The 23,535-nt window shown below is 38.3% G+C and overlaps 1 protein-coding gene across 1 annotated transcript in view; it reads right to left on the minus strand.

The window, feature by feature from the left end:
• Positions 1–23,535, minus strand: part of SPEF2 (sperm flagellar 2) — a 200,523-nt gene that overhangs the window by 111,365 nt on the left and 65,623 nt on the right. Inside the window, exons 11-17 of the mRNA XM_008574789.1 lie at positions 22,248–22,467; positions 21,446–21,591; positions 19,832–19,907; positions 17,945–18,006; positions 15,768–15,871; positions 12,152–12,408; positions 6,201–6,309 (exon numbers count right to left, since the gene is read on the minus strand). Of these exons, the coding sequence (XP_008573011.1) occupies positions 6,201–6,309; positions 12,152–12,408; positions 15,768–15,871; positions 17,945–18,006; positions 19,832–19,907; positions 21,446–21,591; positions 22,248–22,467 (974 nt within the window). The remainder of the gene's footprint in view (positions 1–6,200; positions 6,310–12,151; positions 12,409–15,767; positions 15,872–17,944; positions 18,007–19,831; positions 19,908–21,445; positions 21,592–22,247; positions 22,468–23,535) is intronic.

Consider the following 23,535-nt stretch of genomic DNA (forward strand, 5'->3'; position numbering starts at 1 on the left):
TTATTGAAACATGACTGATTGTACATATCTGTAGTGTTCAGCATTGAGTATCAATACCTGTGTGGAATATGTGATGCTCAAATCAGGTATATTACTATTTTTATCATTACACAATATATTCATTTTTTGTGGCCCTTTACCAATTTCTCACAAACCTCCTCTCCTCCTTCCCCCTTTCCCTCCTCTGGTGGTGTCAGTTCCACACTTTGAAAGTTCAATGAATTATTGTGATTGTTATATCTTTCCTTCTTTCTTTTTTTATGTATTTGTTTATTTTTTTAGCTCCCACTTATGAGTGAGGATATGCAGTATTTCTCTTTCTGTACCTGGCTTATTTCACTGAACATAATTTTCTCCAAGTTTATCTATATTGCTGTGAATAGCAGAATTTCATTCTTTTTACGGCACAGTAATGTTCCATCGTGTATATATACCACATTTTCCTGATCCAGTCATCTGCCAATGGACATTTAGGTTGTATCCAACTCTTAGGTATTATAAATAGAACTGATAAACACGGGAGTGCAGGTATCCCTCCAACATGATGATGTCCATTGCTTAGGGTATACAGCCAGCAGTGGGACTGTTGGATTGTATGGCAGTTCTACCTATAGTTGTTTAAGGAATCCATACTGTTTTCCATAATGGCTGCACTAATTTACAGTCCCACCAACAGGGTAGGAGTGTTCCCCTTTCTCTGCATACTTGTCAGCATTTGTCATTCTCTGTCTTTTTATATTGGCCAGTCTTACCGTGGGTGATGATATCTCAATGTGGTTTTGATTTGCATTTCCCTGATGCTTAGTTATTGATCATTTTCTCAAGTCTGTTGGCCACTGTTTATTTTCCTTTGAGTAATGCCTCTTTAGCTCCTTTTCCCATTTTTAATCAGGTCACTTGTTTTTTTTTACTGTTGTTTGAGTTTCTTATATATTCTGAATATTAATCCCTTGTGGGATGCATCATTTGCAAATATTTTCTCACATTCTGTAGGTTGTCTTTTCACTCTGTTGTCTCTTTTGCTGTGAAGAAGCTTTTTAGTTTGATATAATCCCATTTACTTATTTTTTAACTTTGTTTCCTGTGCTTTTGGGGCATTATTCATAGAGTCTTTGCCCAGTTCTAATTCCTGAAGGGTTTCCCCCATGTTTTCTTTTATGAGTTTTATAGCTTCAGGTCTTATATTTAAGTCTTTAATCTATTTTAATTTGATTTTGGTATATAGCAGGAGGTACAGGTCTAGTTTCATTCTTCCACATACAGATGTCTAGTTTTCCCAGGACCACTTATTGGACAGGCAGTCTTTTCCCCAATGTTCTTGTTGCTTTTGTTGCTTTTGGTTTTAAGTATGTGGGTTGATTTGGGGGTTCTCTATTCTGTTCCATTTGTCCAAGTATTCTGTTTTTATGCTAGTACCATGCTGTTTTGGTTACTATTGCTTTGTAGTATAATTTGAAGTCAGGTAGTATTATGCCTCCCGCTTTATTTTTCTGCTCAGGAAGGCTTTGGATATTCAGGGTCTTTTTTCCTCCATATAAATGTTAGGATTGCTTTTTCTATTTCTGTGAAAAATATCATTGTTATTTGGATGGGCATTAGTATCTGGATGGGGATTGCATTGACTGATAAATCACTTTGGGTAGTATAGATATTTTCACGATGTTGATTTTTCCAAATCAAGAGTATGGAATGTCTTCCCATCTTTTTGTGTCCTTTTAAATTTCTTTCAGTAGAGGGAAGTTCCAGTCAAGATGGCAGAATAAATGGTCCCCAGTGTCACTCTCTCCCACAAATCAACCAATTTACGACTATAAAAATGTAACATCAGACAAGCTGGGGCCACTGGAGCTCAGTGAAGAGGAGGAGAGACCTATGGAGTTCATGAAGGTGGGAGAAACTATGATGAGAGAAAGAAAAAACTGCTCTGAGTGTTTTGGGCCACGGATGCTTTTAGGCTCAAGCTGATGAGCACATGGAACAGGAGCTAGCAGAAGCCACAGCTGTGCCCTTCTGATGGAGTTGCTTGGAGGTGGAAGGGGAGAAGAGGGCCTTGGCGGCCCTCAGGACAACAGGACCACTAATAAGGTTCCCATGGACCCATGCAGGAGTGAGGAGCCAGAAAAATTAGAAAAAGGGAGCCACTCAGAAGCTGGTGAGTTATTGGAAGGGACGGCACTGGGCCAGTCCCATGGGAAGTGTTTGGAGCATGGGCGGTGGATGAGATGGGAACACCAGGAGAACACTGGGACACAGCAAGGACAGACAACATGTCCCCCAATCAGCACAGGACCACCCAGAGGAGACTGGTCAGGAATATAGAATTGCATGGGGTGCAGTTTGATGAAAAGACTCAGGCCCAGACCAGAGATTCTACAGAACACAGATCCACTGGATCTCTGGAGAGATGGAAGTACCTATAAGATCAACCATTAAACCCTGAGCTGCACAAAAAGCCTTCCCTAGGGAAACAGCAGCAAAACAGCAATTTAAACAACCAAACAGCTCAAGTACTGGTTCCCACAGGAAGTTCCCCCATGTTAGAAGCAAAGGACAAAAAATTAGTTCCGGCCCAGGCATACCACCAGAACCTTGGGGCCTGCCTGGGACCGGGAGGCTTGGATCTGGGGACTGGACCCCATTCCCACTTCTCGGCAAACTGCCAGCATGGGGACCCAAGGCAAGGAGAAGGGGACTGGACCTCTCTCCCACAACCAGGCACAACATGCCAGCACCTCAGGGCCTGCCCAGGGACCCAGGGGCATGGAGAAGGGGACCGGACCACCATCCTACAACCAGGCACACCATGCCAGCATCTTGGAGGGACCCAGGGAATGGAGATGGGGACTGGACCTGTCTCCTAGAACCAGGCACACTAAGACAGCACCTCAGGGCCTGCCTGGGCACCCATGGCCTGCAGAAGGGGACCGGACCTCTCTCCCACAAGCAGGCACACCATGCCAGTGCCTCAGAGCCCACCTGGGGCATGGATATGGGGACTAGACCCTCCTCCCACAACCAGGCATGCCACACCAGTGCTCCGGGGCCTACCCAGAGACCTGGGACATGGAGAAGGGGACCAGACCACCCTCCCTCAACCAGGCACACTGTGCCAGTGCCTCAGGGCCCACCCAGTGACCTGAGGCAAGGAGAAGGGGACTGGACCTCTCTCCCACAACCAGGCACATCATGCCAGTGCCTTGGGGCCCACCTGGTGTCCAGTAGCATGGAGAAGGGGACCGAACACACCTCCCACAACCTGGCACATGGCATCAGCGACTTGGGGCCTGCCCAGGGACCAGAGACATGGTGAAGGGGACCAGACACACCCCACAACCAGGCATACTGCCAGTGCCAAGGAGCATACCAGAAACAGCACCCCATGTAGGTGGCCCACTGCAGCCTCTGTAATAACCATGGCTGCCGAAAAAGCGACTAGACACCACAAGCACCACGCAAATGGTCCACCAACCACTACAGTGCATTTACACAAGGAGAGTCACCAGCAGAGTCAAAGAAAAGAAGAGGATGTCTCTTTACACCAAGCCCATTTCAGAGTGACAGAAGCAGCATCTGCTCTATGATAATATTGGGGGACCCGATCACATCTCTCAGCATTGGACAGATCATCCAGGCAATAAATTAACAGAGTAACCATGATTCTTTCAGAAGGAGAGAAGAAATCTAGGGTAATTAGAGGGGGGAGGGGGAGGGAATAGGGGAAGGGGAGAAATTGGACAAGGGGCATAAAGAATAATTATGATTTGTAACAATACATATGCTAGTAATATTGATTTGATCAACATATCTTAATTTTCAACCCCTAAAATATGTGTCATCAATTTTGATTCAATAAATAAAATAATATTAAAAAAATAATAAAAAATAAATTTCTTTCAGTAGTGATTTGTACTTCTTATTGTAGAAATCTTTCACCTCCTTGGTTAAATTGATTCCTAAGTATTTTATTTTCTTGGTGGCTATTGTAAATGGGCTTGCTTTCTTGATTTCTTTTTCTGTTAATTTGTTACTGGAGTGTACAAACGCTACTGATTTTTGTGTGTTGATATTGTATTCTGCAACTTTAATGAAATTGTTTATTAGCTCTAAGAGTTTTTTGGTAGTCTTTAGGTTTTTCTATATATAGGATAATGTCATCTGCAAACAGGGATAATTTGACTTCATCTTTTACAATCTGGATGTGCTTTATTTCTTTCTCTTGCTTGATTGCTCTGGCTAGTACCTCCAATACTATGTTAAACAGTAGCAGTGAGAGTGGGCTTCATTGTCTTTTTCCTGTTCTTAATAGAAAAGCTGAAAGCTTCTCCCCATTCAGGATGATATTGGTAGTGGGTTTGTCATATATGGCTTTTATCATTTTGAGATACTTTCCTTCTATATCTAGTTTGCTGAGAGTATTTATCATGAAAAATGTTGAATTTTGTAAAATGCTTTTTCTACATCTATTGAGATAATAATATGGTGTTTGTCCTTTATTCGTTGATGTGGTGTATCACATTTATTGACTTGCGTATGTTGAACCATTCTTGCATCCCTGTGATGAATCCCACTTGATGGTGTTGTATAATTTTTTGATGTGTTGCTTATTCTGATTGCTAATTTTTTGTTGAGGATTGTTGTATCTATGTTCATCAAATTATTGGCCTGTAGGGGTTTTTTTTGGTTGTTGTTGTCTGGTTTTGGCATCAGGATGATGCTAGCCTCAAAGAATGAGTTTGGGAGAATGACTTCTGTTTCAATTTTTTTTGAATAGTTTGAAGAGAATTGGTATTAATTCTTCTTTAAAGGTTTGGTGGAATTCAGCAATAAAGCCATCCAGTCCTGGACTTTTCTTTGTTGGGAAACTGCTGATTACTGCTTTAATCTCATTGCTTATTTGTCTGTTCAGTTTTTCTATGTCTTCTTGGTTTAGTCTTGGTAATTTGTATGTGTCCAGAAATTTATCCATTTCCTATAGATTTTCAAATTTGTTGGTCTATAATAGTCTCTAATTTTTTTTGTATTCCTGCATAATCAGTTGTAATAGCTCCTTTTTCATTTCTGATTTTTGTTACTTGGGTCTTTTCTTTCTTTCTTTCTTTCTTTCTTTCTTTCTTTCTTTCTTTCTTTCTTTCTAATCTAGGTGATGGTTTGTCTATTTTGTTTATCTTCTCAAAAAAAACAACTTTCTGTTTCATTAATCTTCTGTATTGTTTTTCTGGTATGTATCTATATTATTTAACTGTGCATCATTTAACTTCCAACAGCTCCTGTGTGGGTCCCCGGATATGCTCTTCCCTTCTATGGGGTGAGCCAGAGTGCCTGCATCTCCTCTATTTTCTTTAAATTAAAGGAGAAATTATTTAATACTATCAAGACATATATTTTTTAAGATGTATGAAAGAGTAAAAGATTTGAAAATACTACCAATTCAGGGAACCTTTAGTGTAAGCTCAGACTGAGTGAAAATCTAAAGAAACATAATCTGCACTCCTAATAGGAACACTCTTGCGCACTCTTCTGATGGTACTGTAGCCTAATCCAACTAGGTTATCTACTCTTTTCTTAGAGATAGAAATTGAAAATATCTTTGAGTAAGTACAGATGGTTCAGCCTTACTGGCTTTGATCAAAAGTGTTCTTGGAATAATTCTTGAAACATTTTATTTTCTTCCTAGAGAGCAGACAGTTTTAATGTGGCTGAAATTACTCTTCCCTGGCTTACTTCATATTTTTTGACTCCTCAGGGTTTCTAAATATTCTTTTGCAATGGTAAATTGCACACAACCAGAAGACTGCCACATAATTTTAGCAAAACAGAAGTAGTTATAGAACTACGCTCTGTAGTCTTATGCCTACTTCTTTAAAGCTCCACAATCTTCACTGGCAGTTTATTGGCATTTCCTTAGTGAGGGCTGCACTAGGATTCCATATAATTAACTTAGGAGTTCCTGTAACCATAAAGGGAAGTGTGCCTGATTTAATTCTTCTGTTCCCAGACTATAATGACTTGTGCTGTGAATATGAAAGCTACCACATTAATACTTCACTCAACATTGGAACTACTTAGTTCTGTTTTACCTGTAGAAGACTGAATGCTAGTAAATATATCTTTCTTCTAGATCTGATGATTTCAAAGTAGCTAATTGTCAATCTGTTTAAAGGTCAAGAAACAAGAAGCAGGACATTTAGTTTAAAACTAACCTATGTTGTATCTGGTCTCTTAAATTCTGGTCCCGATCTTTATCTCGATTTTCAGCAACTATCAGTTGACTGATATCTTCATGAGCCATTTCATGTGAAAATTCTTCAGCTACGGTATGAAAATTACTTAATTAGATAATTTTCTAAAACAGTCAAAGTCGCTGCTTTCTGCTAAAAATACTGATATAAGATGCCAAATAGATATAGTCCTGTATTTGGTCCAATATTGCTTAAAAATGTTCAATAAGATGTCGAAAGAGTACAGTTTTGGGATGAGAATTCAAATTTTTATTGGAAATTGGGGAAAACAATGTAAAACACAACATTAAAGAGCAGTTGTAGTTTCAGTGTAGAGAATCTCATGATTGACTTTGAACAGATGAGAATGAAAAATGATGGGTCACCATGGATATTGAACTTGGGAAGAATTAGAAAAATCAACACTGTGATGTAAAAATTAAAAATGAAGAACAAGGTGGCCATAAAGTCAAACAAACAAAAATTACTTGATGATATCAGATTATAATATGCCAAAATAATGTATGTTTCTTTCTAGGCTTCATGACTTCTCTATAGAATAGACCTAAACTAATATACCACAAGAGACCAAAAACAAAGAGTCTTAACAGCTCCGATTGAGTTCTATTCTAGATTAATGGTACAAAATTCAGAATATTCATAAGCTTAGAATAAATGAAAATCATAAAGAGGAAATAAAGCCTTGAACTAGATTAAAACGAATTAGAATTACTCAATGCAAGAGAATATTGAAAAGTGAATTAATAGCTTTCAAGAAAATGAAGGACCCTCACAGCATATAGTAATCGGTCATGACAGGACAAGATGAAATGGATTTAGAATACAGAATAATGCTTTTAGGTTATTTATAAAACCTGCACATTACTTATATCAGCATGAGTGATTGAAGAAAACTGTGGGAGCTCTTCTCAGGAGATGCTATCATGTCATCTCACGGTCACTACCTCCCATTTGTCCAGGATGTGGATTAGCATTCCTCTCTCTCCAAACCCCTCCCAAAACCTGCACATTACTTATATCAGCGTGAGTGATTGAAGAAAACTGTGGGAGCTCTTCTCAGGAGATGCTATCATGTCATCTCATGGTCACTACCTCCCATTTGTCCAGGATGTGGATTAGCATTCCTCTCTCTCCAAACCCCTCCCAGGCATTGGCCCCTTTCTCTTCTCTCCAGTTCTAGCACTCACTACCACAGCCACTGGATTTTGAGGTCACCTTGAAGGGCTCCAGCTTTGCAATCCTAAAGACCAATACCCCTACCACAAACTCTCATCTTTCCAGCACTCCCATGTACCTGATAAGTTTCTTCAACATCATTCAGTCCATAAATTCCTACATCCTTTTATCCAAATTTACCAGCATTTTCCTGGCTTCACTTTATTTTCTTGCAAATGTATAGCACGTGGTTGAACACTTCAAATTCTCTCTCCTACCTAACAACTTCAATTTCTGTGTTTTGCTACAACAGCAGAATGATACTCATTGATCTTCTTCAAGACTTATACTTGTAGACATCTTTGAAGAAAAATAAACATCTTTGTATTCTTACTAATTCCCTGGCTCAAAAATCAGCTGAGTTCTTTCAGATAATGCACCCCTTCCTAAGATAGAGAGAAAGAAAGAAAACTGAAAGAGTAACACATACCCTGTCACCATGTCTCTTTCTTTTCTTTCAGAGATAAGCTTATTGCAAGTTATCCTCACTCATGCTATGGACCATTCCTCTCTGCCCTGCCCTGGCTGGACTGATGCTCAGCCTTTACAACCTACCTGGCTTTGGATGGAATGTTTCCCTGCAACATTGTTCTTCAGGCTTCTCCAGGGACCCCAAGCATTGCAGGACAAAATGCTGCACCTGACCCTAGTGAATAGGCTCCTACACTCCAGCTCAGGCTCCTACTGGTCAGGACTCCAAGACAGCACCTTTGTCTTGAAAATATTTCCTCCTTTTGCTTATGAGATACTTCTCCCTGGTTTTCTTCATCTCTGTTTAGTTGCTGTTTCTAAACATTTTTCCTTTGTTCTCTCCATTAAATTCTGATGTTTTCTCGGGTGTTATTCTGGATCTTTATTTTTAATGCATTCTTCTTTCTAAATGATTTCCCTCACCTTAAAATTTTTAACATTAGCACACACTTCCCTCCTGGCACCTAGATCCATTTGTAGAACTGTTCTTTGAGTATCTTAACTTACATATCCCACAGGCACTTCAAAGCTCAACATGTTCCTAAAGAAACTTTATGTGTTTCTTTCTATATTATCTTAGTGAATGGTATCACCATTAAAAAAATGGTGCAAGTCAGAAACTCGAAGTCATCTCATTCTCCCCGTGCTACATCTCCCATGAGATGACTAAGTTTTGCAGTTTACCCACGAAATACCACTTGAATCTGACTGTTCCTCCCTTGCCTCTTGCTGCTGTTTTAATGTATTAGTTATTCTTTAAATGGTAGTAAATTTCTACTTCATTTGTTTCCAATATCACTCTCCTTCTACTCATCCTCCACACTGCAGCTAGAATGATCATTATAAAAAGCATACCTAATTGCATTCAATTTAGATTTCATATCATTCAGTGGCTTCACACAGCTTCAAGTATAAAGCTCCACACTGCAGCTAGAATGATCATTATAAAAAGCATATCTAATTGCATTCAATTTAGATTTCATATCATTCAGTGGCTTCACACAGCTTCAAGTATAAAGTCTGAACACTTTAGCTTAGTGCCAGGCTCCTGTTCTGGCCTCTGCCCACTCTCCAGGCTTATTTCTGCCATTCCTTCATCCCTTGATGAGGGGATGAACCTCTCAGACCTACTAAGGTTCTTGCTCTTCTCTAGACAAACAATGCATGCTCACCTGCCAAGCTTTCCAGGTGCCTTTCTCTCTACTTTGCTCTGTTTTTTGACTAACCTTTCCCCGTGCTGCGCACACCTATTAGGGCACATAACAAACTACATTATAATAATTAGCTTACTTTTGTTTCTCCTGACACTACTCTGTGAAATACTAGAGGATGGGGACTTACCTTTCACTTCTGTGTCATCAGTGCCTGTCACATTACCAATATCAAGTAAATATTTGCTAGTGGTGCCATTTTAGCTGCCATCACTCTATATCAGTGTTGTCCAATAGAACTTTCTGAGATGGTGGAAACAATCTATATCAGGGCTGTCAATATGGTAGTCACTAGCCACACGTGTACAAGAAAAGTGGCCAGTGTGATTAAGGAACTCAGTCTTTTATTTATTAATTTAATTAATTTAAATAGTCACAGGTGGCCTGTGGCTATCATGTTGGACAGCACAACTCTATATCGTAAGCCCTTAGTTTATTATCTACAGTTTTCACTAAATTCTTTGAAGGCAGAATCCATTTCCCCTTTATTGCTCTATCACCAGTGCCTAGCACTGTGTCTGGTACTTAGGAAGCATGCAATGCATATTAAATGTATGTGTGAAAAATGAACAAAATATTTTAGAAGAATAGAGTTTCATTTGTCTTAAATAGTTTAGGTGCAGTCCTGCTTTAGATGAGGAAGTAAATTGGCAAAATAATCTTTTAAAAGCCATTCAGATTTTATATTCTAAGAAGCAACAATTTTAAGATATGAAAAAATAACACTTTTAAAAAAATTAAAATACTTGAATATGGAAGCTGTGGATTGATTTTCAAAACTGTGGACCTGCTTAGTATACTGTCTTAACCCAAACAAGTTAAACTATTAGTAATTATTTCATACTAGTTTTCATTGTTTAGATGGCTTTAGTCCAGGATTTGGTTCAATTCACTTCAAACTTAGAAATGTTACATTAATACTAGAAATATATGATATAAAGGAAAAATCACATTGTGCTTTAAGGCTAATTTCTGAGAGTAGAGTAATAAGATTAGTTATGCATATATGTACATAAAATTTGACAAAGGAGAAATTCTCCCTGGAGTAGGAAAAAGCATTTTCAAGCCTAGTTATAAGTCAGGGCTCTAAAATTAAGAAATTGAACTATTTAGATGCTAACATCAGCTTTAACAAACTTGCCAGAATCATTCATCATGTAATTTTTATAGAAAATTGAAAGAATTCAAACTGGATTGAGTTGGATTTCTTGAACAATTCTTGACAATTGATTTCCTTTCATTTTTGAAACACACAACAATATGCTTTCTATGGAGCCCCAAGAGGGTGAGAAAACCTTCTGAGGCCCTTGTAGGTTATAATCAGCTTTCAGGGACCCTCTCACTCACAGGTCTGTGTGTGCACTTTATAACAATTCATCACACCTACTTTCATGTCAGATTGATGCTGATGTTCAGGATGCCACCAGATGGCCATGGATTGGCAGTATTTTAAGCCAATTCACAGCTATCCCCTGAACAGGAATGGAAAGTTATCTGAACAAGAAGACTCATCACTACTGTTAGCATGGCTCCTACTCCCTTCTACAAAGAGAAGGAAATTCTCCCTTTTGTGATGAGATAGAAAGCATCCAGTTTAAACTACTGGGCTCAACAATTGAAGTAATATCTAATGTTTTTGTCATTTTATTTAAGTAAACAATAAAAGGGAGATCTCAAAATTATACAAACTCAAAATAAGAATGAACATGACCTTGGACAAGTCAAGCACTCAAGCTTTAAATTTTTATCTAAGTAAAGGCATTGGCCTCTTCTAGCTCTGAGTGTTGTATTAGTAGTAACAGCATTAATACAAGAATAATAAGTGTTATCATTAATTAAAGGGTAATATTTAAAAATGCTAAAATCAAGGATCTCAAACAAATGTAAAGTGAACATGTGTCAAAGATATCATATAACTCTTCAATTAATGAGAAAACCAGTAAGATGTTACAAGTTCAAATCAGAATCTAATAATAGACACATTTACAGGTAATCAGGAATATGGAAATAGATGTTAATGGATGAAAAACTGGTTACTATCTATAGAGTAATGACATATTTGCAATCATCTTTTTGACAGTGTGGAAATTAATTATGCACCAAATGAACAAAATTCATCTGTATTTCTAAGCATAAGAATCATTTTCATTACTATCAATTTCCTACAACTTACAAGGTCATAGAAGAGCCAAGTGAGAGCCACTGAAAAGCCAATGAAAAGCACAGACCCCTGTAGAATCAGATATCTCAAAGGGTCCAACAGACGATACTCAGTCTTCTATTGAAAGGATATCCAGCAATCTTTTGTTCATTTCAAAGTTTTCCACATTTTTTCCTAGTGTATTTGCTACATGCTTGTCATCATGTGCCAGATTCTATCCTAAGTATTTAACTCTTATCTCATGTAATACCCTTAACTATACAATGGGCTATTCTACCACATAGGTTGTGGAACTGAGGTTTAGCAATAAAGTAACTTTTCCAAGCTCAAATACCTCATAAGTGGGAAAGACAAGGTTCAAAAATACGTTTTTACCCATAAATATCTAATTTGTGAAATAAAGTAGTATTCTTAATTCAAGACTGAAAAATAGCTAAATAAACAGAAGGATGTTGCCAGATCCTTGCTTACAGCACAGATGTGGTTTATAACCATCACTATGGTGACCCACCAACATGTACTACTAGGTAGCCACAAAGAGCTCCTCCATGCATGCAAGTCTCAAAAAGGCACCTCTGCCAGGGGAACCACCAAGACGATGAAAAGGTTCACTGAGATGCTTGCAGTTGGCCTAGAATTCTCCACTAGTTCTAGGCTTGGCCTGCAGTGCTGAATGCTAGAGCCAGAGGCAAGTGTGCTCAGCTGGTTTATTCTTTGAAAGGCTGAAATGGATTCTCTCTTACTCATAATCGTAACTGGGTATGTTCGCTGGTTCAGCCAAAGAAAAAACAAAACAAAGAATTTTGATGGTAAAAAAACGACTGTCAAAAAAAAAAAAAAGGGGTTCAGCTTACCTATGATGTCATTCATGCGACTCAGTGAGCAAGCATCTGAAATATCTAATAATATGACAAAATCAAATGCAGAAGAGGGAAGAGGAACTTCTTTGGAAATCGTAGGATCAACAGCTAGTGTGGGTATTTGTGTTTTCCTTCCTTCCGTTTCTATGAGGTTTCTGTTGTAGCCTGTGAGAGCTTCCTCCAGAAGCTGTGCTTGGTTTAACGTCATTGGAAAACCATCGAGGACCCAGCCTTGATTCACAGGTATCTCGCTAAATTGAGACAGGAAAACCCATTAACATTTTGATAGGCACACATACTTTAGAAATAATAATGCAATGAATCTTGCCTCTATCTTTCTTTCAATTCCACAATAACCTCCTACTGCATGAATTTCATTACTTTATAGCTAAAAGATTAACTTTGATGTGTCACAATTACTCTCTTGCTTAAAATCCTTCTGTGGGTAACTGTTACCCTGTGAATGTATCCCAGAGGACTTAACATGGTATTTAAAAGGAATCAGCCACAACTTATTTCTCTACAACTTCTTACCTCTCACAGTTTTGAACCATTTACTTCAAACAAACTCATCCCCTCACTGTTATGTATGAATTGCATTTTCTAGCTTATGTTCGTAGGCTATTCTTCCTTTGCACTTCAGTTTCCTCATCTGTACCATGGGGTAACATAACATACCTCACAGGGCGGTTGTGAGGATAAACTGAAATGATGCATTTAAACCCCACCCCGAGCTTAGCACATACTGGATATTTGTACTGCTGACCCGGAGAGCTCTTCCAGCATCTCCCAACCCTGCGTGGAGCCACAACAGCATGATCTGAACTTCTCTGACTCTCATTCACTTCATCAAACAAGTGGTCATTGTATTTCTCGACTTAGAAAAATTCAAGTGAGTCTTTTTTATCTTCTTTATAAGTTGCTTAAGGATAAGGACTGTTTCTTGGGTTTTTGCACTCAGCACAGTTTCCTTTTTAGAGAATGGGTGTTCCCCATTATTAGTTCAGTTTGCTATTGGAAAACAGTGTGAAAGGGCATACACTTCAACATTGTCCTAAAACCTTAAATTATACAAAATTGAGATTTTGGCCCTTCTATTAAAAGGTATGATTTAATTTTATTCTCTGTTAGGACTCCTATTAAACTCTAGAATCCCCTTCCCAAAGGTTTCTAAGTCTGCTTGTGCTTACGTGTGATCCTTTTGACAGTGTGGGAAGGAAGGGGGGGGGGGAAACTGAAGTTCAGAAATATTTCATTATTTGTTCAAAGTCACAAAACTGCAAAGGACCCCAAATCCAGCGATTCTTCCATGGTGTCAAGCTGCCTTCAGATCACTGGCTATATTTTCTTCATGATTATTAAGAGTAGGAAAAGACTGTAATTTGCTTTTATAACTTGTCCAGAGCTTGGAGAAGCATTCTGCATAGAATAGATTTGTTAATTCATCGGCCTAAGATGGCGGAGAGAATCTCCTTGAGTGCCAGCTCTGGGTAACTCCATCCCCTTCCCAGTCTCAGAGCCATTTCAGCCATTTCAGGTTAGGTCCACACATGTTCAGCTACACAGTGAGGACACCAGATGACTGGAGTGAGAAAACCTGAACTTTGGCTCAGGTATACCCCTAACCAGATACCTAACTAAACTAACATGTGCCTCCCTTTCCCATTGAAAAAGGATAGATTTGGTCTAGATCAGAGGATTTCAAGCTGGTGACAGGCCTTTGGAGGTGCCTGAGGGGCAGGGGGTTGGTGGTGGTGGTGGGAGGGTAATGGAGCTATGACAGTGGGGTGCAGATGCTCCTGCTCCACTGAAACCAAAGTGAAGAGCTGCATTATATCTAATGCTTTTCATATACAGTTTTCTTTGAATAAAGAATCGTATCCCTGAAACATACTTTATACCAGTTCTGAGAAATGTTATGATAAGAGGCCCCTTCCATCTCCAAGGGCAGGAGCGCTACGGTCTGATTTCCAGATCCATCATAACTGAGAGGCAACTTAAATCTTTTACGTAGTCCTTTTATTTTATTTTATTTTATTTTTGTTAATAGGAATCATTTAAAATTTTATTAAAAACAAAACACTTACTAATAAACTGAAGCACTTAGGAAGGTATAAATGAAGTGACAAAATATTTATGAGATGTCAATTCTACCTGAAATCTAAAATCATTGCAATTCCGTATAACTCAATAGGCAAATTGTAAAATTCACATGGAAGAGGGAAAATATCTAGAAATAGCCAAAACAATTTTGAAGAAAATAAAGAGGAGATGGGGTAGGAAGACTCATCCTACCAGGTATCAAGATTTTTATAGTTTTAAGAATTAAAACAATGTGGTATTGATGTAATGACAATCCAAACAACGGGACAGAATATTTAAAACAGAAACAAATCCAAACAAAGAAACTTTGATCAATCCGTAATATAAAATTAAGTAAACATCGATATTGGTTCATAATTGTAACAAATGCACCACACTAATGTAACATGTTAATAACAGAAGAAACTGCACACGTGGGTGGAGGGAGGGGGTAGGAAATATCTGTGCTTTTTGCTCAATTTCTCTGTAACACTAAAATGGCTATAAAATGTTTTTTAATTCAAAAATAAATTTAAAAAATGTTTAAACCCATAAAATATAAGAAAATATCATTATTGATGCAGAGAAGAATTTCTAGATGTAGATAAGAATATGTCTGTGAATATCTCATATATATGCAATAACATATCTATACACCTATTCCTTTACATTTCACACCAGTTGAAAACACTAAGGGGGAGTCCACTCTGATGCGTAGTAAAACTTCTCTAATACCCTCCTTTCCCGTCTCTCTCAGCCCTGATGTTCCCCACATGCCACAACTACCCAGTTCTATTTCCTCACCCGCTCTAAGCTCTCCAAAACTCTTTCTCAGAAGCCTTTTTCGGCTCTTTTTTCCCTCCTGCTCAGTTTCATCTCTTTATTGTAAGGATCAACTGATCCTCAATGGCTTCCTTGAATTTCTTTCTTTTCTGTATTATAAAGGAGAGTGGAGGGTAATTCTTCCTCCTTAGAAAGGAGGACAGGAGAGATTACAAAACTTTAGCCTATTTTGATTTTTGTCTTTATCCTCTACCACGTGCCCTCCCTGTGCTATGCACAGAAGTTCCTGCACCTTCTACTCTCTCCCCGCCTTCCTGCCCCAGCACTGCTCAGCCTTTGCATCACTGGGTTTGGCTCCCTCACCACTCTTCCTGATGCACAAAATGAGGAAGTGCAGTGGCCTGTGACCAACCACATAGTCAGGGATTCTTCCCTTCATAATCTGTCCCTTATCTTTTCTGACTATCTGATTCCTTGAATTCCCTACAGCTAATAATAGAACCTGGCCTATGTTTCTATCTGAGTGAAAGAAGTCAAGGTTGGTAAATGGAAGGTAGTGAAATATAGGCATGTAAATCACAAAATATATCTATCTTTGCCTTACTGGATCTTTTCTTATGTAGATGAGTAATATTTATTAGATATTAAAAACAAAAAATTCTATGTTTTCATATTATTCTTCATACACCTTTGTGTGATATAGAATATATTAAACGGATCCAAGAAAGAAAAATGTGATACATACTTAATAGCATTTACCAGGATGTTAACTAGCAACGTATCAGGAATGCTCTTTCCTTTCTTGAGCAACTGTTCTGATTTTGCACCAAGCTGAGCACGCACAGTGAACTGTGAAAATAAACAATGAATGGTAGAATATGGCTAAAAGTCAAAAATTTTTTTTACTTCTATTTATTTATTTTATGTCTCAATATACATTGCAGTTGATTTTCACGCCCCTTTACCTGTTCCTCTCCACCCCCACCCCTCCCCCCATATCATATCTGTTCACTTGTAAAAGTCAAATTTCAAATGTTTGTAGAGCCATGATCTCTGATGAAGACATTAATCACTTGGCACAACTCTGGAGTCAGGGAAGAATTTAAGGAAAATTTGTGTGCAGATTTTGAGGTTTCCTTCCTTCTAAGATCTTCCTCTGTAATTTTCAGCTGCTCTGGCATCCCCAAACTTCATCCTCTGATACCTTAAATCAGAAAAATTGAGTCTTCTGCTTGAGCTCTAGTTACTCATGCCATGCAGACTGGGATGTGCCCTCTGGGGAAAATCTGTGCAACCATGGCTCTTGCCCAGTGAAGTTCTCTGCTTTCAGTGGTCAAATTCTATGTATTTTGTGCCTATTTGGGATGGGGGGGGGGTTGCTTGTTTGCTGCTTTGCCTTTTTGCTGTCTTCTTTTGGCTCTCAAATAATTAGCTTCTATATTTTGTCCAGCATTTATGATTATTATCTATTGGAGGGTTAGTTCAATATAAGCTACTTGATATCACTAGAACAGAAACTTCCCTAAGTCTATTCTTTACTCAGCCACCGGAGTGAGTATTTAGGTCAAATGATGTTATATCTCTACACAAAAACTCCCCATTTTCCTCCAAATGTCTTAATAATTGCCTGTACAGCCCTGACTGACTTGATTCTCCTGCCTCTTGCTCCTGTCTGTAACCTCATCCTGCCCTGCTGGCCAGACACCTTCCTGCCTCATGACTGTCATCTAGCATCCAGCCATTCTTGCTGCCTGGAAGGCGTCCAGACCCAGTTGGCTGATTCTCTCACCTCTGGCAAACTGCTTAAATCTCACTTTCTCAGGGAGGTCTACCGCATTTAGTATAACAACCTTCCTTTTTCTCCTGCCCACATGGTCTGTGTTCCTGATCACCCTTGATCTACTCTACTTTTTATTTTTTCATGGCACTATTACCATCTAATGTGTCATACAATTCATTTATTTATGTGTTTATGGTTTACTATCTGTCTTTCTCTACTGCAGTGTGAACTCCATAAGGGCAGGGAACTCTTTTGTTCATTGATATATCCAAGTTATTAAAACAGTACAGAGAACAAAGTATGCTCTCTGATTTGAATTCAGTATGGAATTTGGGGGATTTGTAAATCAATAAGTGTAAATATAAAAATATACTTAGCCTTTCTGGTAATTCATATTTCAAATGCACAGAGTAAACATTATAAGTCCCCCTTTATTGCTTTTTCTAAATCCATTCCCCATCCCCCCACATTGGTCAGCATGTTTACAGTTTGGTATATATCCTTCCAAAAGTTTAAGCAGTTTTGAATTCCAAAATATTATAAAATTGCTTTCCATGATGAAACACATAATAAATATATAAAATATAATGAAAATAAAGTAAATAAAATTCCACTTTATTAATACAGTCATTCTATTTGATGACAAAAAATTGCTTCCATATACAGTAAAGCAATATTATTTATGGAAACATTAATTTCCATTAGGAGCAATACTAAGTGAACTATTGTAAATATTTTTTCAGAGATTAATAAAAAATTCTATAGAGTCACCAACAAGGCTAAGGAGAAATTCTGGAAACATTCTTTAAAGGTAAAGAGGGCATGAAAAGAAATAAAAGTCATAAATTAAATAAAAATAAAGAAAAACACAAAAATAAATTTGGCATGTCTAAAATTTAAAAAGTACATGTTTACTTTCTTACCTGGCAAAACTGAATAGTAATTTCCACTGGTTTTTATACAAAGAATATTAAGAACATAAAGAATGTTAACTCAGATTAGCTAATATTTTACCCTCAAATTTACTTTAAAACCAAAGAGGAACACATTGCGATTTCATTGCATTTGAAGACGCACCAAAAGCCCATGAATTATGACACATTTAAATATACTAGTAGCCAAAATTAGATTATAATACTTACTTTGGAGAAACTATCACTTGATTTGACTTCTTCGGCATTTGGTGTTCTATTCATATTAGTACCTAACAACAGGAAAAGTGGTAAGAACAAATTTTCAGTGTTTACAACTAACAACCATGTCAGTATTTGACCCTCTGTAATTCTGGACATAAAGGTTATTGGATCCAGCTATGCATGAGATACTCAGAGGAAGAAAGTAACACGAACAAATTTTCAGTGTTTACAACTAACAACCATGTCAGTATTTGACCCTCTGTAGTTCTGGACATAAAGGTTATTGGATCCAGCTATGCATGAGATACTCAGAGGAAGAAAGTAACAGAATCACGACAGCACGGCTTTTACCCTCATTCCACACCATTACGGTCCTGGCCACTGTGTGGCTTGGTGTTTTCCGCTTCCTTCCTTCCTGTATGGCCTAAGCTCATATAACAATATCATTAGAAATACTTTAATACAGTTTGGGTTCTCTTTTCAAAAGACAAGCCGAGTTTCTCAAGAAACAGTGTTAAAATGTTAATACGTTACATTTTTATTTTCCTGGATTATCAAGTAACAGATAATAAATTTGTCTTAAAAGCAAACAACTCTAGAAGTCAGAGAGGGTTTTTAGTTAAATTCTATGGGAAAAAAATAAGAAGTTTTCAGAGTTCGTTTACAATTAATTGGGCTTATATAATAAAACATGTTAATACTTATAAAATTTAAAAAATCAATTAAAATGATTTCTTACAAAATAAATAACTGGAATAAGAGACAGATAATGTCCTTTTAAAAAATGGGAAACCCAACAGCTGTGGAAGAGTTGCTTACTCATAGCAAATCTGTAGATTGCTCGCTGATGATGGCGATAACGACAACAACAAAGAAGGATCTGATCTGACTTTTATGCTAGAATATGAGGAAACTATTTAATATGGCAAAGCCTTCACTAGCACAAATAAAAAAGATATTTAATACTTAAAATGTTTTTTCTTCGTAACGACAACAACAAAGAAGGATCTGATCTGACTTTTATGCTAGAATATGAGGAAACTATTTAACATGGCAAAGCCTTCACTAGCACAAATAAAAAAGATATTTAATACTTAAAATGTTTTTTCTTCAATGGTTGTACAAAGGATCTGAAGGACTAGGGCCCAGACTCCAAGGGAGATATCGTTTTGTTAGGTTTGGGTATCTTGGTCCTATTGGCCTTGTCCAAGGTTGAAAATAAACTGAGTTTTATCAAAAGAACCACTTGCTCATGTATGTTGAAGAGACCAGACCCTGTGGCCTTCCTCAACACCGTGAACAAGGCAGCAACACACAGACAGCCCCAATAGGACTGACACACACACTCGCACAGGTGAGAAGAAACTGTAAAGTACTCTCTCCAGGGTGAGGATGATTTATCTTGGCTGTATTCATAACAGGAAAACTGAGCAACGGTTTGAAGGAGGAGGGTGAAAAGATTCCCTTGTAATTTTCAATTCGTATCCCTAGTTTCTTTTTTTTTTTTTTTTTCCTTTTTGTCTTTTTTCGTGACCGGCAACGGATCGCAACCCTCAGTGTCGCGCCTGTGCGGGACCGGGACATCAACGGGATCGCAACCCTCGGTGCTGCGCCCGCTCGCTCAGCCAGTGAGCCGCCGGTCTGTATGTGGGATCCGAACCCTCCGCGGGAGTGGCGCACTGTAGCAGTGCGCCACCGGGTCGGCCCCGTATCCCTAGTTTCAAGCAAAGGTTATCTTGCTCTGTCTCTCAAACGGCCATACAGATGACTGTGCACACTCCCCTTGTCTTCTGCTTCTTTCCCTACACGCATGTTTGTGCTCACATAAATGTGCTCTTATTGTTTGTCTGTCTAATGTAAATGATGGATGATTTGTTTTGATATCTTACTTACTAAGCATAGCTTTACCTTCTGTTTTGAGTAATATTTTACCTGTAACTGGATCAGCTGGAAATACATTTTGCAGATCCTTTGGGGAGAAAACACACATACAGGGAGAGATTTTAACATTGTTATATTTTAATAACCTTCCTAATTCTAGTTCTATAAGTAAGGGTTTGAGAATAAATACACTATTTTATCTCTAACATTAATAATATTAAAGGGGATTGAAGTCTCAGTCCTAAATGATGATTTCCAGAAATAAACAAAATTTGATAATTGCACTTTAGAAACACAGTTACCTGTGATGTAATAAGCCTTTTTAATGGCCTTCAATTACTGTGGAAAGCACAGCAACTGCTATTTTGAAAATACAATGGAACCAGAGAAAAAGATAGAGCTTATGGAAGACCATCTTAAAAAGGACAATCTTAGATGTCAGTCTTAGGTGTCAGTCATAGACATAGGGAAATAAAGAAAAACCATGTACATTATCTATCAAACTATTAATTAAAATAGAAAGACTACCACAAAATACAGGAAGAGATAGCCCCACAATGAAGAAAACTTCCCCAAGTTATTTTCAGAATTTATGGTTAAATGGTATTTATTTTGCAGACCATGCAAATAATCTGGATTAGATTCTCTGCTAATTTTACTCAAATGCAGAGAGAGCATAAGGTAGGGGAAAGAATACTGGACTTAGAATCTAGAACCCCAATCACGGAGTAGCCATCAGCAAGCCTTCTGACGTCAAGCAAACCAATTCATGTTTAGGGTCTCTACTGTCTCCTCTGTAAAATGAAGGGGCTGGTCCACATCAATAATTTTCAAGGTAGGGACACACCCACCCCAAGAATATTCATGCAATAGCATAAGGAGATGCAATACTCATGGGAATGTGATACATGTACACTGTACGGAGAGCTCTTCCTTCTCCCCTTCCTCTCCCATTGAGATCGACTAGTCTAGATCAAGGGTTGGCATAGTATGGCCCATGGACCAAATGTGGTCTACCAACTGTTTTGATATGGTTCTTGAACATCACTCAAAGCAACCTAGCAATGTGAGCTTGGACTTCAAGCCAGGCGTTTTCCTCTGTCTAGTCCCCACTGGCACTAGCACCTGCCCCAGCTGCTGCCCAGGGTCAGCATTGGTCTCAGACTACGCACTGGGGACTCTGATTTGGCAACTGCTAGGCACTGACTGGTGAGATCTCAGTCTAGTAGTTCGTGACTTCTTGAGTTCCCCCACAACATTCACATACCACCCTCCCAACTCCCACAACTCAGTCTTTCCACCCACCCCCACTCAGCAGACAGTGGCCCATTCCTTAGGAGAATGTCTCCAGCTGAGGGCAACTGGGCACAAAGTGAGCCTACCACCTAGATGATCCACCTAGGCAAGCCAGTGTGGGTGTATGGAGGGTGTGCAAGAGTTTTCTCTCCTGTTATATGAGTACTTACAAAATATCCACAATGTTGCCTCTTGACTCACAAAACCTAAAATATTTACTCTCTGAACTTTTAAAGAAAAGACCTCTGCTCTAAAAAATCTTTTAGATTCCACCCAGCTTCAAATCTCTAGTGTACTATGTGCAGAAAAGAAAACTGGAATCACACTTGCCTGGCTTTCTTTACTACCCTCTTGTAGAACTGTTGGAGCCTCTTCTTTCTGAGTTGGTAGGGCCTCATTGACTTTTTCATTGTCATGAAATGCTTGAATAGCTTCTTGCACAAGAGTCTCAATAGAAAGTATCTGAATTGGAAAGACTAAAGTGCAAAAGACAATTTTATAAATAGCTTTTCATTTGGGAAACTGATATAATTGTCCTCATGTGCTGCTTCACCCTATAACACTGTCCTTAGGGCCCCCTAGAACTATCTTTTGGATCAAGCTGCTTTTTATTGTGGTAAAATTCACACAACATAAAAGTAACCATTTAAACCATTTTAAGGGATACGATTCAGTGGCATTTAGACATTCATGATGTTGTGCAGCCATCACCATTACCTTGTTCCAAAAATTTTTCATCACCCCAAAAGGAAACCCCATACCCACTAAGCTGTCATTCCCTATTCCCCTACTCCTGCCCCTGGCAACCACCAAAGTAATTTCTGTCTCTACAAATTTGCCTATTCTGAATATTTCACACAAATGGAGTCATACATTATGTAATCTTTTGTGTCTGGCTTCTTTCACTAGGCATAGTGCTGCCAAGGTTCATCTATGTTGTAGCGTCTATCAGTACCTCGTTTTTAGGACTGAGTAAGTATGGCTTGACCAATAAATGTTGTCATCACCCTACCATAAAATTTTTGATGACAGAGATTTCCTAATATATCAGCAGAGCCTCTTGTATGTTTTCTATAGACAGACATTTGCAGTCACAGTCAGTATAAATGAAGAGGGAAAAGAGAAATTCTACCTTTTTGTAGAGAGTCTAGAGTGGTAGTTTTTCCACTTAGTGTTTTCCCCAATAAGCATCCTTTAACAGCAAATGAAGGTAACTCAGGTACTGTTGATTCAACTTGCGGAGGAAGAGATTTTTCAACTAGTCTGTGAAGCACATGCCCCAATATGCAATTGTTAGAGGGTGGTGGATTATCAGCCATTTCTTCTGGTAATGCCCACTCTCCAACCATGTTCTGCAAAAATAACAATCAAACAAAACAGAAATATTCTTAAAAGTGGAATTTAGATATATAAGACATTTGAATATAGAAAATAAATCCAAGCCTGGTTGGCTAGCTCGCTTAGGAGAGCATGGTGCTGAGAGCACTGAGGTCAAGGGTTTAGACCCTCTTACTGGCCAGCCGCCAAAAACCAAACAAATAAATAATAAAACAAATAAATAAAAAGGAAAATAAATCCAAATTTCCAAATTACAGTGAATAAAAGCTAATCAGTACTTCAATTAATTAATCATATTATATAAATAAGCAATAACATCAATAATACTTTTATATTAGAGAGCAGAAAAATGAGCTTCCTACATAAAAGTAAAAAAATCTCAGAGGTCTTAACAGCTTATGAAAGTAGGCATATTGAGTTAATTGAGTCACATTGTAATCTAGGCTGAAGATTAAGACAATTAATGCTATCATCAGTAAGCAGACAAAATACAGTAACAGTTTATCTGCTATCTTATACAAGTACTAAGCTTATTTTAAAATATTTTAAAATGAGAAAGATACAAGGGAATTTTCATGTCCAAAATAGTGTTTTTAAGCCTACCATGTTTGATTCCTGCTTTCTTCAGGTTTCTTGCTGAAATGATTAAACAATTAGAGGGAGAGAAAAACAAGTACATATCACATTTTCTGATCTCTGTGTAATAAAACTAGGAATCATTTTAGAAGATATGAAAAATATAAGAAGATAAATTAAAAGCATTGCTTTAGGGCTGGTCCGGTGGCGCACTGCTACAGTGCGCCGCTTGGGAGTGCGATGGCGCTCCCGCCAAGGGTTCGGATCCCACGTACAGACCGGCCGCTCACTGGCTGAGCGAGGTGCGGGCGCAACACCGAGGGTTGCGATCCTGTTGCCGGTCCCGGTCCGGTACGGGCGTGACACTGAGGGTTGCGATCCGTTGCCGGTCACGAAAAAAGACAAAAAGGAAAAAAAAAAAAAAACCATTGCTTTGTATTATTTGTCAATTTAAATATTTATATTAATATCTGGCAATTACGTGGGGGGGTTTTTAATTGAATAAT

This window comes from Galeopterus variegatus, unplaced genomic scaffold (assembly GCF_000696425.1).
Source record: "Galeopterus variegatus unplaced genomic scaffold, G_variegatus-3.0.2 Scaffold1104, whole genome shotgun sequence".
NCBI classification, from domain to species: Eukaryota; Metazoa; Chordata; class Mammalia; order Dermoptera; family Cynocephalidae; genus Galeopterus; species Galeopterus variegatus.